General features: G+C 41.2%; 1 protein-coding gene across 1 annotated transcript; it reads left to right on the top strand.

Moving 5' to 3' along the window:
* The first annotated feature begins 275 nt into the window (after positions 1-275).
* Positions 276-14,367, top strand: has2 (hyaluronan synthase 2). Its single transcript, XM_070835910.1, has 4 exons — positions 276-411; positions 8,756-9,382; positions 13,224-13,325; positions 13,438-14,367. The coding sequence occupies exons 2-4, from the start codon at positions 8,756-8,758 to the stop codon at positions 14,365-14,367; spliced, it is 1,659 nt and encodes a 552-aa protein (XP_070692011.1). The 5' UTR covers positions 276-411.
* Positions 14,368-15,445: the final 1,078 nt, after the last annotated feature.

Genomic DNA, 15,445 nt, shown 5'->3' with positions numbered 1-15,445 from the left:
AACTTTTGAAATATGAATGAAACCGTCAGAAGTTGATGGAGAAAGATATTTATCATTTTTGCATAGTCTATTTTTTATTTATACTTTTTTATATGAATGATGCCAAAGTTGGCTGACATGATGTTTGTGTTTGTGAGTCTGAGATGCATGCGGTGCAGAGTTAATGACTGCAGACAGACTAAAAACTAGAGAAGACAAGCAGTCGTGAATATTTTCGAGCAACGTGCGTGAGTCTTATTTATTTTTCTTGTTAATGAGGATCAATTTCAGCGGATTCATGAGACTCATTGCTACACAAGTGTCCTTTGAAACTTTGTCGAGACTTTTCCTCCCTGTGGAGCGGCACCAGAGCCGCCGGAGTTGACCGCATCCTTTCTCAAGGACGAACGAGAGGACAGCAGCTGCTTCAAGGTAGGCGGCTGGTGATCATTTGGTCTGGCAATCCTTCAGTCTGCTCACACACTTCTAAATGTTGTACCAGAAGCCAGATCTACTTATGCGTGATTATTTTGAACAATTGAATGCCCTAAACTCTAATGTCAATACATTTAATATGAGGATTCTTTCACAATTTGAAAAATAAGGATGTTGTTCAGTGTTTAAGATCAATAAAGAGAGTGATGCTTTAAGTTGGGGGCATGCCAGCTGTCACTAGAGAACTTTTTTCTCTTGAGTCGTGCGTAAAACGCGCACAGCATCTCTGGAAGGGCTCAGACTGAAAAGCAATTATGTGTTTTTTCCTCCACATGTGTTAGCTACTGTATTTAAAGTACCATTACGTTGAAATTAAGAAAATATGTGTCTCACTGGTGTAATTTGTCCAGAGTGATCAGATCATCTGTATTCCAGTCCTGCCAGCTGTGGACATGTCGATCCACAATCATTTTAAACTGTACAACCCTTTGCTGCGCCAATTATTATACTCTCAGAATAAAGTAAATTGATGACGTCGTGTCCCGTACATCAATCTTTGAGCATTGTAAGCCAATGGGAAGGCTGAATTTGGACACGTTTATTGTGCCTCATGGTCGGAGCGCGTAATTTGATGCCTAATATGAAAGACTGATATTTGCGCATACTGAATAGCCTTCAAGTTTTAGCAATCGTTGATAATAGTGGACTGTAAGTGGCTGTGTAGTAGTGGCAGTCATTTACTTTGCTGAAATGTTCAGCAGGTAATCCAACCCCTCCCAGACTCTGACCCATGCTGAGATCAGACATGCACAAATGGATGCAAACGTGACCAAAAGCTAATGTAGGTGTTCTCTAAAGCCAGTGCCCTGACTGTAGGACATAATGTTTGTACATACATTATCTGTACATGTATGGACCTTGTGTCAATGCACATACGTGTCCAGACTAATGCCAACATACTGTCCCTAATCTCAGCCCTCCATGGGGTTGCGAGTAAGGCAATCGATCTCTGGTGCCCGTTAGTGGAACATTCAACACCAAAACAGAGATATAATTCTGTTGTGCAGCAAGGTCAGTACTCCATGAAGATGACAGTTGCGCACAATGTAATATATGATGGAAAAGTGACTTTTTTTGCTCTCTTCAGTGGGTGACACAGTCATACAGTTTACTGCAGACTCATTGCCACAGGATGTTCATCCACACAGCACACAGAGCAGTTTACTACTTTACAGAGGAAGGCATTCCATGGCTGGCCTCCATTAGGGCACACAACAAGTCTCACGTGCCATTACTGCTCACAGCAAGGGTCCGTATGGGGCCTTGGGGCAGGCAAGGTATAACTACTGAAGTTAGGAGAGAGTGCATACATGCAGCCCCTCCCAAACACACAACACAGACACCACCACCTACCTCATCTATTCTGCATTAATTCCACAGTTTTTTCCAGGTTCCTTGGGTAAAGTAACAGTGAAGCGGCACTACAGCCAGCCAGTAAAAATGAAAATTTGGATGTCAGTGAGGTTCTGAGTTAGATTCCCACTACCTCATACTGAGTCACAGAGTCTCATAGGGAAGCCTGATGCCAATGTTAATGCATAGGTCTAGGATTTACAGTATACCATAAAGTAACCCAGGAGCTGTGTTTGAGTAGCTGCAGATATTGTTACAGCCCTTCTTTCTTCTTTAACACCTCCATCCATCTTTTCATACATCCATTCGGGGCGGTTAAGGATGGTATTAGTCTCTTATCTCTTAGCTGTAATTAACCAAGATAATACAGAGTGCTAAAACAGAATTTTCCACCATGTAGGGAGGAAGCAAGTTATTTAAGGGCTATGTTGATAACTGTCTGTAGTCAGATAAGAGAAAGTGCTGGATCAATGGATGACAGAGACAGGCTTGAATCATAATAGGCAGATGTTTCATGGCCTTTAGAAGCAGGAGAAACCAGACAGATGCTTTTTCATACTGCCATTTTTGAAAATGAAGCATTGGGAAGAAAATCTGAAAAAAATCAGACAGAGGAGTGGCTGTAGAGGGAGGCATTCTCAGTAGTGCAGCATCTGTATTTTGGCTCAAAATCTTGGAGTCTGCCACAGTGGCATGAGTCCAGTGCCTCAGCTGGTGGTGAACTGAGCCAAATCCACCACCATGCCTCCAGTCTGTTTCCCCCTCCTTCTTTTGGTGTGTGCCATCCCTCCTTCTCTCCCTAACTCACTTCCTTCTAACCTACTTTCTCTCTGTTTTTATTAGTAGAAAGTGTTTTTTTTCCTGCTTCTCTTCCTCTGTCCATTTTCCTGTCACACTCTGTACAGTAAGGTTGCATCGCTTCCTTCTGCTCATTCACAAAAAAAAAGACAGCTAGGGATGAGTCAAAGCAAGAAGACATACCGAAGCACCAAACAGCATAGAATTGAGAATGGAGTAACCAAAGTGCTTGTTTAAATGATGAATTGCAGCTCCACTGTCCACCTTCACTTTAAATTCAACAGAACAAGAATAATGCAGCCTGAACCACTGTGGTAAAAGAACGAGACGATGCACAACAAAGAAACAGATGTAGAGTAATGCAAAACACTTTCCGAGGATGTTGTAACCTTTGTGTCTGTGCCAGTTACAGCCTTATCACACCTGATTCTAATAGCTTACAGAAGGTGAGGAAATAAAGAGACAGCGGAGGATGAAGGGGAAGGGGAATGTAAGAGTCAACTCCCTTGTAATGTTGTACCTTTGCCAGCTGTGGCCCTGTCCACCTGATTCCAATCACGCAAGGAGTAGTGCAGTGTAGCGCAGTGGGTGGTGTCACTGTTTAGCTCTGGTTCTTATAACGACAACGCTCCCACAACAACGGCACACTGTGGCCACATGGGGGCTTTATGAGAGGAAGGAGGAAGAGGAGGAGTGAGGAGGGCCAAGGACTTCCTAGCGGTGCCTTTGAAAATGAAGAGTTTCATTCTTTGTCCAAAACAGTACAGCATCAATTTAACTGCAGCAACACAAGAAATAGTACAATTTAGATATAACTACATGACTGTTCTTGATCTTCATATCCGTATGTTAAATATACTGTACTGTACTTTTGTCATCTAATACTGACTTAACATTATCTGGTACACCTTATTCTAGAAAACAGCTCAAGAAAATAGGCAGCAAGCCATGATCCAGCCTTGAATGTGTCTCGCCTAAGTCAGCAGCCAACTGTTGAGACTTTCCCAGCCGTTCCCTCCCCTCTGCCTCGTCATCTGCTTAGGAACATGTGAGCCTTTCCTGCATCCTGCTACAACCGTCATGAGGGCCATCTCTGCATTTAATGCTTTTTAAATGCATCCTTTTCCAGCCCTGCCCAGCTCATACTAGCACACAGACACAGGGAGAAGTTCACCATGTGCATCGCATGTTCATATTCCAGACTATGCGTCTTTTCATTTTTGCATGTGTGCGTTCTCTGTTGGCAGAACATCTTGTGTTTGAGATTGTGACCTCAGCAAGTCTGGTTTCCCAGCGCAGTCTTGGTGATAACATAAACTTTGTGCAGTATTTCTTTAGTGGAACAGCACTGAGAGGCTTTTAGCAAACCATGAATATCATCTGTATTAACCTGGATCTATTGTAGACTGACATAGATAATGACATTATCATAAAGATGCCCTTAATTTATGAAACTAAAGCCTCTTCTCAGCCTTTTCTGTGTTAATACTCAAAGTATACTGGTCACGGGTGTGAACTGGATCACTCTTCAGAGTGACATTAAAGTTTGATTTATGAATAAGACTCATCTGGCCAAAGCCGCTGATTTGTGAATGTTGCACCTCGAGCCAGTGACTGCTGAGTCACAATAACATAAAGATGTACGCGTTATGTTATCTCAGCTCCACGCAGACCAGCAAACTGTCCTTTTTGGCTTTGCTTCAGATTTATATTGCCTGTGCAATGCATGCAGTAATGGCACACAGACAAATTCACATACACATATGGTACTGTATAACAAAACACACACACACACAGTCTGGCAGGCCTTGTTATATTTTATGTTGTATCACAGGCCTTGGAACTGGGACCCTGCTGACAGGGAATCCACTGCTCTCCTGTGAGTTTAGTCAAACCATCTCCTCCTCTCTGCAACGCACATACAATCACACACATACATCTCTTCCTGTGTGCACGTACACACACTGTACGCATTATGCTTAGCTCACATATTTGTACACACACGTGTACACATGGCCGGCATTTCGCAGCAGCAGTTGGCCACATACAGTATAAATCTGACATCTGTCCACTGTTACGTAATATACATAAGGGTTGTTAGAGCTAGTGGGTATTCCCCTGTCTCTACTAAATCACTTATCATACTTTAGGACCAAGTGGGTCACAAAGATATTTCCTACAGTTCCTCACGCACCAGGACACTAATATGCTTAATCTGACACTCTAAGTCAAGTTCAACTTTTGACACAGGCAACAAAACATTTAATTTAATTCAATTTATTTATTTCGTGAAAAAGCACAAGGATTGCCATGGCATTTTGTACACACATTCTGGTGTTAGCATTTAGGTTAGCCTCACTGTACTGCTAGCAGAACTGTAGCCTCTTGTTCGTAACCTCTGATTACCAGTTATCCCTTACAGATGTTAAACATAAATTCTCAAATGAGTAAGGTATGTATATGTACAGTAAATATTACAGTAAAATATGTTGTGCAGATGGTAACAGGAAACGCTATTGTTAAACAATACACTGTGCATAACAGGACACAATGTCACCTACAGTTAATGTTTGGTCACTATGAAAGCCATAGTCCAGGTCTATTCATATCTAACAGGGCTATGAGTAGACCAAATGAATGAAAGAGCTCACATGATTTTTCTAGTCTCCAGGGTTACTATATTGCTCAGTGGTGGGGAGGACAAATCTAAATATCTCATTTCTATTACAGTTGGAGGGTTCAGTGTCTTGTTTAATGGTGTCAGTAAATACTGTTCTAACACAGCCATCCATCAATCTGTGTTAAAGATTATTAGACCAGACCCTGTCGTGTTATTTCAACTGCGTGACATTCATTCATTCATTCATTCATTCAGTCATTCAGTCATTCATTCATTCAGTCATTCATATGCTAGTCCACCATCTATTCTCCATCTGTGAACGTACATTATTGTAATATTATCTCTGAGACCGAGTCGGTGGGAGTTTTACTCAAGAGACTTTATTAACGTCAGAGGAATGAAACGGCTAAAGCATCCAACCCAAGGTCACCACAGGGTTGGACACAGACACACACATACATACACACATACACACATACACAAACACACGCACGCACACACACGCACAAATAAAAGGAGATAGTGACAGGTTTCTGTCACTTACATGCGCCAAGATACAAAGAAAACAAAAAACAAAGCGAAAGCTGGGGTGATATCATCCATATGTGCTAATGACATTTCCAAAACACGTCATATACTGCACCGAACACACACTTCTAAGTGACAACATCCACATGTGGCAATGACACCTTTACTGTCACAGATACTCCTCTAATTAGCGGCTTTATCTCTTGGGGCCGGGGCCAAGTTTGGACGCTCATTATGACAGATTTTTAGCCTGTAGTTCATCTTCCTGCAGTCTGAGCTAAGTGTTAGTCTTGACCTTTGCATCGGATCACACGCCCACAAGGGTGTATGGGATGAAGAGCAAAGCATCACAGAGTGGCAACGTTTGAGATGTGTCTTTTTGCACTGCATCACTTGAATTCACAAAGCTGACTGCATTCAGCTGGTCTGTAATAAGAAAGGAGCAAGAGCTTTTTATTTCTGTGGATCATGACTTGAATTTAATTTCACAGTTTGCTTTTTTATTTTAACCACCAACTTTTAACCAAAGCAAGCACTGCATGTCCGTAATGTGCAAATCATAAATAAACAAGCAGTTGAAAAGCAACAGATGCTGTTTGGATTGTATTATGCTCTCCATGTGTTTGCAGTGGTTTCTCCCAAGTTCCCCTTATGGCCCAAACACATGCAGATTAGGCAAAATGGAATCTGTAAATTCCCAGTAATTATGAATGTGTTATACCCTGGTCATGGGAGTATATCAAAAGATCTGTGTTCTATCCTAATACCAACAATTTTTACAATTCAATCAACATCGAACATTCACATGGCAATCGATGCATATATTTTGGTGGCACAGTTACGGTGAAACATGTTCTCTCCTGAGCAGTGTCTGAGTTCAATCAAAGGTGATGCAGGGAGACAGGGTGAAAGAGTTTGTTCTGCACTACCTTATATAGTTGTGAAACATTATACGCTCACACATATGTGCGCAAAATAAAGGAGGTCTAAGGTGAAATACTCTCTCAGCTTAACACAATTAAAAATGTGTATTTTCACAGACACACACTCCTCTCTCTCGTATAATAAGCTGTTATATGTGAATTTGTGTGTGTGTGTGTGTGTGTGTGCATAGCGTGTGTCAGGGGTCTTGTAAATGAGCGGCTGACGTTAAGAGCCTTGCCACGTGCCAGAGGAGGCCTGCTACACTGGTTGTGGCCTTCTCATCCAACGATCAAATGAACAAGGCATTATGTCTGAGCCAAGGGGTGTGTGTTCGTATTCCTCTCCCTGAGCTTAGTCTCTCTCTCTCTGCTTCTACTATCCTCAGTGTCTTTCTTTGTTTTTCTCTTGCACTCTGTCTAGATGTGTCACTATTATCTGCTTTTACCAATTTTCGTTTCCTTTCTCTCTTTCTTTCCCTCTGGCTCTGCATTCCTCTCCCTGACCGTCTTTACAATTCTTTCTCTTCTTGTCTCTGTGTCTTTTTCCCTCCCTTCGTCTGTCTTGTATGTTTAGGTGTGGTGTGAAGATCTCTTGCCAAATTACAAACACTGCTCATCTTTGTGTTCACTTCTTCTGAATGACTTTATTACTTGTCCTGATTTACATGTCTTGCTTGCCTTGACTAAACTTACATGTATCATTTACATATAGTAAATAATGATGGGATATACAATGATGTAAATTGTTTGTAATGATAAAAAAACAATTTCAAATCTTTAAAATGCAGCTCAACATGTCAAAATGGTGTCCCACATGGGGGCGCCATATTGACTCACTGACCGAGAAGAGTACTTTGATGTGATCATAATGTCAAAGGGTTAAGCCACCTTTAAACCTTTCCTCTATGCTATGGATGTCACATCTTCCCTCTCTTCTCTGTACGTCTTAATCTTTATATCCATTTAATCTTAAAAATGATTTCCTTGTCATACTTTCTACGGGGAGTCACGGGGGGAAGAAGCACACGTGCAGCATTAGAGAATCTAAAAAGCTCTTGTCTTCCTCTTCCCACGGAGATATAAACAGATGACATCACAGGGTGGTCCGCCCTGCATTGAGCAGAGCCGAGCCACGCTGAGTGGGTCTCCGTTGGTCTGCCAAACAGATGGCGGTAGCAATAATGAGGGCTGGAAACTTCAGTATTTTGTGCAGCAGGACTCAAGTTCATATAAGACTGTCACTTAGAGTTTAGGCACAAAAGCAAGGGGACGTTCCTCACTGGTCCCTATATAAAAACACACACAATAACCTTTCATGGTCCGCATCGGAGTTCCATATATATTATGCTTGCCTAAAAATGCCTTTGAACTCCTTCTTTACAGTACAGCAGACAGAAATAATCATAACAGTTTCTCCCAGGCACATTTGGCAGAGGCAGCCAGCTTGTTGGTTAATTAGGTCAAGAAATCTTGTAATGTGCGCCCACCCACACTAAAGGAGAGTTGGAACAATCGGCTACACACAACTGTCTGACATTTAGACAGGGATTTTGGGGAGGGGTAGAGTGAACGAGAGGGGGAGGAAGGGAATAAAATAAGGCGGAGAAACTTTACTGCTTTCTCTACCTGGGTTTGTTGTAATATACCAAGGTTGTGTGTGCCATAAGAGAGCAGGCTGAAAAGTTCTGAATAAGCATTTTTCACATATTAAAGCTGAATAAATCTTCCTGCTGGTATTGAAGTCGATGTTTGCTCTGTATGTCGCATCTTATTGGATCTCTGTAGTTTCAGATCACTTCATACATGTGAACATATATATATTTTTAATTTCCCTCTTCTATCATGGTCATGTGATGTTCACAGGAAGTCACCTTCTTGTTTAGTTGGGCTATATTTAAAAGGAAAGACAAATGAGCATAATGTTTGGTTAAGTTTGGTGACCTCATCCCATAGCATCAGACTACAAGTCTGATGACTACAAGTCTGATGCTATAATACACTAAAATCCTGTCATTTTTGTCCTATTGACTGAATGTTTTCTCCACCATTCTGTCCCTAGATGAGGTGTCAGAGAGTCCTCACCTACCTGCGGATATTTGGGACCACCATGTTCGGCGTATCCCTCCTGGTGGGCATCTCTACAGCCTACATCATGGGCTACCAATTCTTCACCACAGCCCGCAATCACCTATCCTTTGGCCTGTACGGTGCCATCTTGGTCATCCACCTCATTATCCAGAGCCTTTTTGCGCTCTTGGAACACCGTAACATGCGGCGGTCCTTGGAGACGCCGATTAAACTGAATAAATCCTTGGCGTTGTGCATTGCGGCCTATCAAGAGGACCCAAACTACCTGAGGAAGTGCCTGGTGTCGGTGAAGAGGCTGACGTATCCGGGGATCAAAGTGATCATGGTGATTGACGGGAACTCAGACGATGACTTGTACATGATGGAGATTTTTAAAGAGATCATGGGGTGGGACAAATCAGCCACATACGTGTGGCGGAGTAACTTTCACCAAAGAGGGCCGGAGGAGACGGATGAGAGCTACGCTGAGAGCCTTAAGCAAATCTCCAGGGTGGTGCTGAACAACAAGTGTGTGTGCATCATGCAGAAGTGGGGCGGGAAGAGAGAGGTCATGTATACGGCCTTCAAAGCACTGGGGAGGAGCGTGGACTATGTGCAGGTAAGTCAGTGAGAGTACAAATGGATATTAAAAGGAGAGAATTAGTTCTTTATTCTTCACACTATGAGACGAATAAAGGACTGATGACAAGAGTTGAGGGGGATGACTAGATTGAATGTAAAAGGGGCAAAGAAACACAAAAAGAGGGGTGCAAGGAGTGTAAATGTCAATATCATTTGTCAATGTGCAAATTAGACACCATTATATGACAGGTGAAATATTCAGTGGTATGTGACTGTGTGTATGTCTTTGTACATGTACACACACACACACACACACACACATACACAAACACAGGTAAGCCAAGGGCAAGCTGACATCAGTGTGAGCTGGAGTTAGACGGAAAGGGAAGAGAAAGAGAGATGGAGAGAGAGAGACGGCTGGAGAGGGGAAGTGGAGCTCTGCCAAACCAAATATGGGGTCCACAAAGAGTCTTTTGTGTTGCTTTTAGACGGATGGTGGCTGTGTACATCGTGTTGTGCAGTGTAGCATGAAGAAAGGCAGCAGTAGCTGATGCTCTAAGTGTAATAACAGATCCGTTTCACAGAGTTGAGTGTTACATCATCTACATGAGTGGTATTCAGAGTCTGGGCCCAAAACTGTGTCAAAAAAAGGTTTTGGTATGCGTTTGCTGGCTCTCACATAGCTTAAAATTGTACTTGAATAAGACATACAATTCTGTAGGAAAAAAAAGCTATATGGGATTTAGTGAAATACTGTGAGGATCAGTTAAACAATGATAATCTCAGTGTACGTTAATGACACTTAAAGTGTTCAAGTGTTTGGCAGGCTGAAGTCTAATAAACCTGAAACATTGTGTGGTGGTGTGTCTTAAAATATTAACAGAAGCTAAAAACATTAACCACAGTACAAAGCTTGCCAATACCCACGCTGATGAGGTACCACAAGACCTGTTTTTATTCTGTTGGCAGAAAATGTTGATAGAAATATGGGCTGGTGTGGAAATAGATAGCATGGTCATAAACCAAGAGCATCGTTCTTTTCCATCAAAGCAAAACTATTTAACTTTAGGAATAAGAAAAAAACATATTGTACACATCAAAAATAAAATAAAATGCTCAATTCAGTTCACTCAGGGGTTTTGCTGCTAAAGCCTCATTTGGTCTGCTGTGACCAGCAGCTCACAGTGACTAAGTGAGCTAATATCAGCAAACTCCAGGTAGATATTAGTGTGCAACTGACATTACAGTCATTTAACTGACTTTCTGACTTTTCTCCATGTGCTACTGTTACACAACATTTTAGCATTTAGCTGCATTGTTGAATTGTCACTTGTAGCCACAGCTGTAGTCTGGACTGTATACGCTACTCACAAAAAGTTAGGGATGTTCGACTTTCAGGTGAAATATATGGAAAATGTAAAAAGTGAATGCTACGGTGATATTATATCATGAAAGTAGGGCATTTAAGTAGAAGCATGCAATGGTCATTTTATTCATCTTAAACAATTTATTGAAAGAAAATCTAACAACAGTGGTGGGTATACCACAACAAAAAATTTTCAGTGTCTCAATAAATTGGGATGTGGCCAAAGGACGTCCACTCCTCTCCTTTCTGTGACTCTTCCAGTCTCTGTATCACTGTTCCAACCTCCTGATGACACTCTGTGACCCTCTAAGCTCAGTGAACACCTCCGTCTGAGGACTTCCTGTTTGAAGCCTCCAGTGTTGAGGTGCTGCTGATCAATTGTTAGGTGTCGTCTTGGTCTCATGATGTCAGAATGTGAACAGCAGGATGAGGAGAACTGTTTAAATACCAATTCTAACTGAAGCAGGAAATGTATTGGTCGATTCATGGATCAAACCTGTTGTGAATTTTGCTGTTAAGCTTCTTGTTAGAGAACAGCAACTTGTGCAGAAAGTACTGAAACACTGAACAGTTGGACATGTGCATTCAAAAGTTTAGAGAAGGTCACATTAAGTTCACCTGGAAAGGTTAGAATGCATTTTAGGTTCATCCTGAAATTTCACCTGAAAGCCAAATATCCCTAACTTTTTGTGAGTAGTGTATGACTCCACACCCTTTCCTGAATTCTACATAGTTGTGTTAAAAAGGGCCATTACTTGCACTTTCCAATGAATAAATGAAAAATGTGTTAAACTACAGAAAATGATGTCTATGGGTAAAACTGCACCAAGACTGAGAGACTGTTTTCATTGCCAGATGTTTACTGCAATACCATGCAGCTGAGATAGGTCTAATAAACTAGAAAGTTCTTGAACTAATGTCATGATCCTCCTTTGGTGAAAAAATACACTGATTCACTGCAAACTGAAACTGTTTTCCCTTTTACAGCTTCATAACTTAATTAAAGTAGCACATTGAACAATTTCACAACAGATGAGGGTCACAAAAAGTTATCATGCACTGCACAAACGGTTTATTGAATGCCATGTAGATTATTTCACGAATCAAGATTTTCTGTGTGTTGTCACCTGACTATCTAGGTCCCGAGGCCATGGACAACTGATGAATGACTATATTAATGTACTCTATGCCCCTGTAATTGTATTTGCATTTCTAGAAGGTTTTCAATTCAACCAATCTGTTGATTGGTTGAATTGAAAATATCTGTTTCAATATCTATCATGAAGCGAATTACAACATTCTCCGTGGGCTTTGCTGTGGGATATAACACTTGCTGGTAGAAACAAGAACTACCTTTATTAATTTTAGGTTCAGGAATAATGGTACATGTTACATTCTAAGAATAAAGAGCTGAGCTTTCTAAATTAAAAAACAAATCCTGGCTATATGCTTGCAAGTTGTTTTCAGCACTACTCGGACTGTATTTGTCTTATTAATTAATATACTCATTAATCAAATGTACAAACCTGGAATAGTTATTAAAGTAAACTCAAACAGTCCACTGACCAAAACACATCACATTATTCAGCTGGTGGTTTTACAAAAAGACATATTGCTCAATGAGTACAACTGAACATCTCATTGCTGTAATAACATTTGAATGATTTTAATGAGTTTTGCATTACAAAAAGGAGACTTTGAGCTGAAAGACATTTTGATTTGAAGTTGTATAATATCTGCAGCTGGCTACAGCCTGCCAGAAACCTCTTGTTTAAAACAGAGATTTCAAAACAAGCCAGTAATTGTACCCTTCAACGTGCAGGCAGAGGAGGGATGATGTTGCATGCCTTTTTACTATCATCAGGCTCTGTTTGTAACAGATGTGTTTTATTAATAGGGAGTGGGCTCCAGATTTTTCATCACCTGATTTTGTTAGGCAGGACAATTTCCATTTATAGAAGAAAATGGATAGAGCTAAAAAAAAAAAAAAAAAGAACATCAGAAACATAGTGGAGGGTGATTAAGTTTAAAGCTGTTGCTGTTTGTTGCAGGAGATTATCCACTGGCCATATTGTTAATTGGGCACTTAAAACTTTAAATGGGTGCATGATTACCTTTCACCTTTTTATATCTTATTAATCTCCTTTTGGACCACCAAAATGCTGTCTGTCTGTCTGTCTGTGCAAAAGAAAGGGTGCTCCTGCACTGCATATATTGATTTTATTTTACTCTGTTTTGCATAGTTTTGAGAGTATGAACAAATAGGGAGAACGTTTAATCCACTCTGTTTGCTGTTCATCTGATGGGGAGACTCTGGGCTGACTGTTAAAGTGTACTGTACCTCAAAGAGCTTTACTATCTGTGCAGCATACATCACCAAATTTCCTTAGACCCTCAGTTCGGATAATTAACCCCCCCTCGTCTGTCTGCTGTTTTATGACAGTAATAGATGAACTTTGGCCCTACAGTCGAACACAAGTAACCTACTGTTTATTTTGTGGGTTTTACTCAGGTGTGTGACTCTGACACCATGCTGGACCCAGCATCATCGGTGGAGATGGTGAAGGTTCTAGAAGAAGATCCAATGGTGGGAGGCGTTGGAGGAGATGTGCAGGTTAGATCCAAAATTAAGAATAATGTCTTATTCCGCAAAAGTGACAGATTTTACATGTATATTTTTTGTTGAACCTCCATTTCTTTCTTTCTGCTAATCAATCCCTCCCTAGATCCTAAACAAATACGAATCGTGGATCTCCTTCCTGAGCAGTGTGCGCTACTGGATGGCCTTCAACATCGAGCGGGCTTGCCAGTCCTACTTTGGTTGCGTGCAGTGCATCAGTGGGCCTTTAGGAATGTACCGGAACTCCCTCCTGCATGAGTTCCTTGAAGACTGGTACAATCAGACTTTCATGGGATCCCACTGCAGTTTTGGGGATGACCGCCATCTTACGAACAGAGTTCTAAGCCTCGGGTATGCAACCAAATACACCGCACGATCAAAGTGCCTCACTGAGACGCCGATCACGTACCTGCGGTGGCTCAATCAACAAACTCGATGGAGTAAGTCATATTTCAGAGAATGGCTATACAACTCCATGTGGTTCCACAAACACCATCTATGGATGACTTATGAGGCTGTGATCACAGGCTTCTTCCCATTTTTCCTCATCGCCACTGCCATCCAACTCTTCTACCAAGGAAGGCTCTGGAATATTCTGTTGTTTCTACTCATTGTGCAGGCGGTGGCGCTTATCAAATCATCATTTGCCAGCTGCCTCAGAGGTAACATTGTCATGGTGTTCATGTCGTTCTACTCTGTACTGTACATGTCAAGCCTGTTGCCAGCCAAAATGTTCGCTATAGCAACAATCAACAAGTCTGGATGGGGGACCTCTGGGAGGAAAACAATAGTGGTGAACTTCATTGGTCTGATTCCTATATCAGTCTGGTTCACCATCCTCTTCATTGGGATTATCTACACAGTAATCCTGCAGACTAGAAAACCCTTTCCTGAATCCGAAAAGATTGTTTTGATCATAGGGGCGGTCGTCTATGCCAGTTACTGGGTCATACTGTTGACATTGTACACAGTGCTCATAAATAAGTGTGGGAGGAGGAAGAAGGAACCACACTATGATATGGTGCTGGATGTATGACCTAAAGACTACAGTCATCATTTACCACTGAACTCTCTTTTTGGTTGTTTTACCTTATACCATGTTGTTATTGTACAAATGTTTCTCAGATGCAGAGTAGCTCTGGAGGCAAAATTGATGGAGTTCAATCAAAATGGAGGTTTTACAAACTTGAATAGTAAAGACATATACATGGCAGTGGCTGCTTTTTTTGTTCATTCATGACCATAGCATTCATGATCCTAGACATCAGCGTGCTGATTAATTCACTTACTTAGATTTCTTTAATCTAACATGTCTAGCTGAAGGTCAGCTACTGTAGATAGCTGAACTTGATAACTCAAAGCGATGATATTGAATATAATGCAGCTGGCAGCAAGAGTGCTAGGCTTGGTAATATTAGCTACCTCTTACCCATGTCATTTTCACTGGGCTTCAGTCTAACATTTGCAACTGAGCCAAAGAAACTGTGGATTTATCATCTCCACCCAGTGGGGTTTAACTTGACCAGTAAGAATATTTTACCTCCAGAGCATCTCTTGTCTCCAAGAAATGTTTGTACACCCTAACGAGGAACAAATCCACATATTACCCCCAACACAGGAAGCCAAAACACCACCAACACAAAGCTTCAAACTGAAGTCAAACTGAAACCAGCTGCCCTGCCAGGCTGTCTCAGAGGTGTTGAGAGAGGCTACTGCCAATACTATGTAATTAGTGTAATTGTAATCTGCAAGCATTTGGATGGTTTTGAGGATCTCATGTCTAAGTGAGGTAGCCCACTTTAGCATACTGCACATGCTGTTTAATGATTTCATACCAGTTCAAAGTTGTTAGTTCTGGGGTCAGTGCATTGGTGTGCCTTTCCAGTGTTCTCAAATCTCTTTTGGAAGATCTAGAGTATCAATTTACAAAGAGTGAAATGGTGCAGAAAGGATGTTAAATGGAGAGCTGCTTCCTTTCTTTTATTGCTCTCATGTGATATAGGAAAGATACTTCCTTGTAGTCTGCACACATTATAATGTATTTATAATACACCTATTTTACCAAATACATTTTTTGTATCACTCAAGTCAAATCATAATTGCAACTCCTAAAT

This window comes from Pempheris klunzingeri, chromosome 8 (genome assembly GCF_042242105.1).
Source record: "Pempheris klunzingeri isolate RE-2024b chromosome 8, fPemKlu1.hap1, whole genome shotgun sequence".
NCBI classification, from domain to species: Eukaryota; Metazoa; Chordata; class Actinopteri; order Acropomatiformes; family Pempheridae; genus Pempheris; species Pempheris klunzingeri.
This window is presented reverse-complemented; position numbering and strand designations above follow the sequence as displayed.

Coding starts and splice junctions, on each gene's coding strand:
- has2 (XM_070835910.1), top strand. CDS start 8,756: ATGAGGTGTCAGAGAGTCCTCACCTACCTGCGGATATTTGGGACCACC. Junction 9,383..13,223: donor GGAGCGTGGACTATGTGCAG/GTAAGTCAGTGA, acceptor GGTTTTACTCAG/GTGTGTGACTCTGACACCAT. Junction 13,326..13,437: donor GCGTTGGAGGAGATGTGCAG/GTTAGATCCAAA, acceptor ATCCCTCCCTAG/ATCCTAAACAAATACGAATC.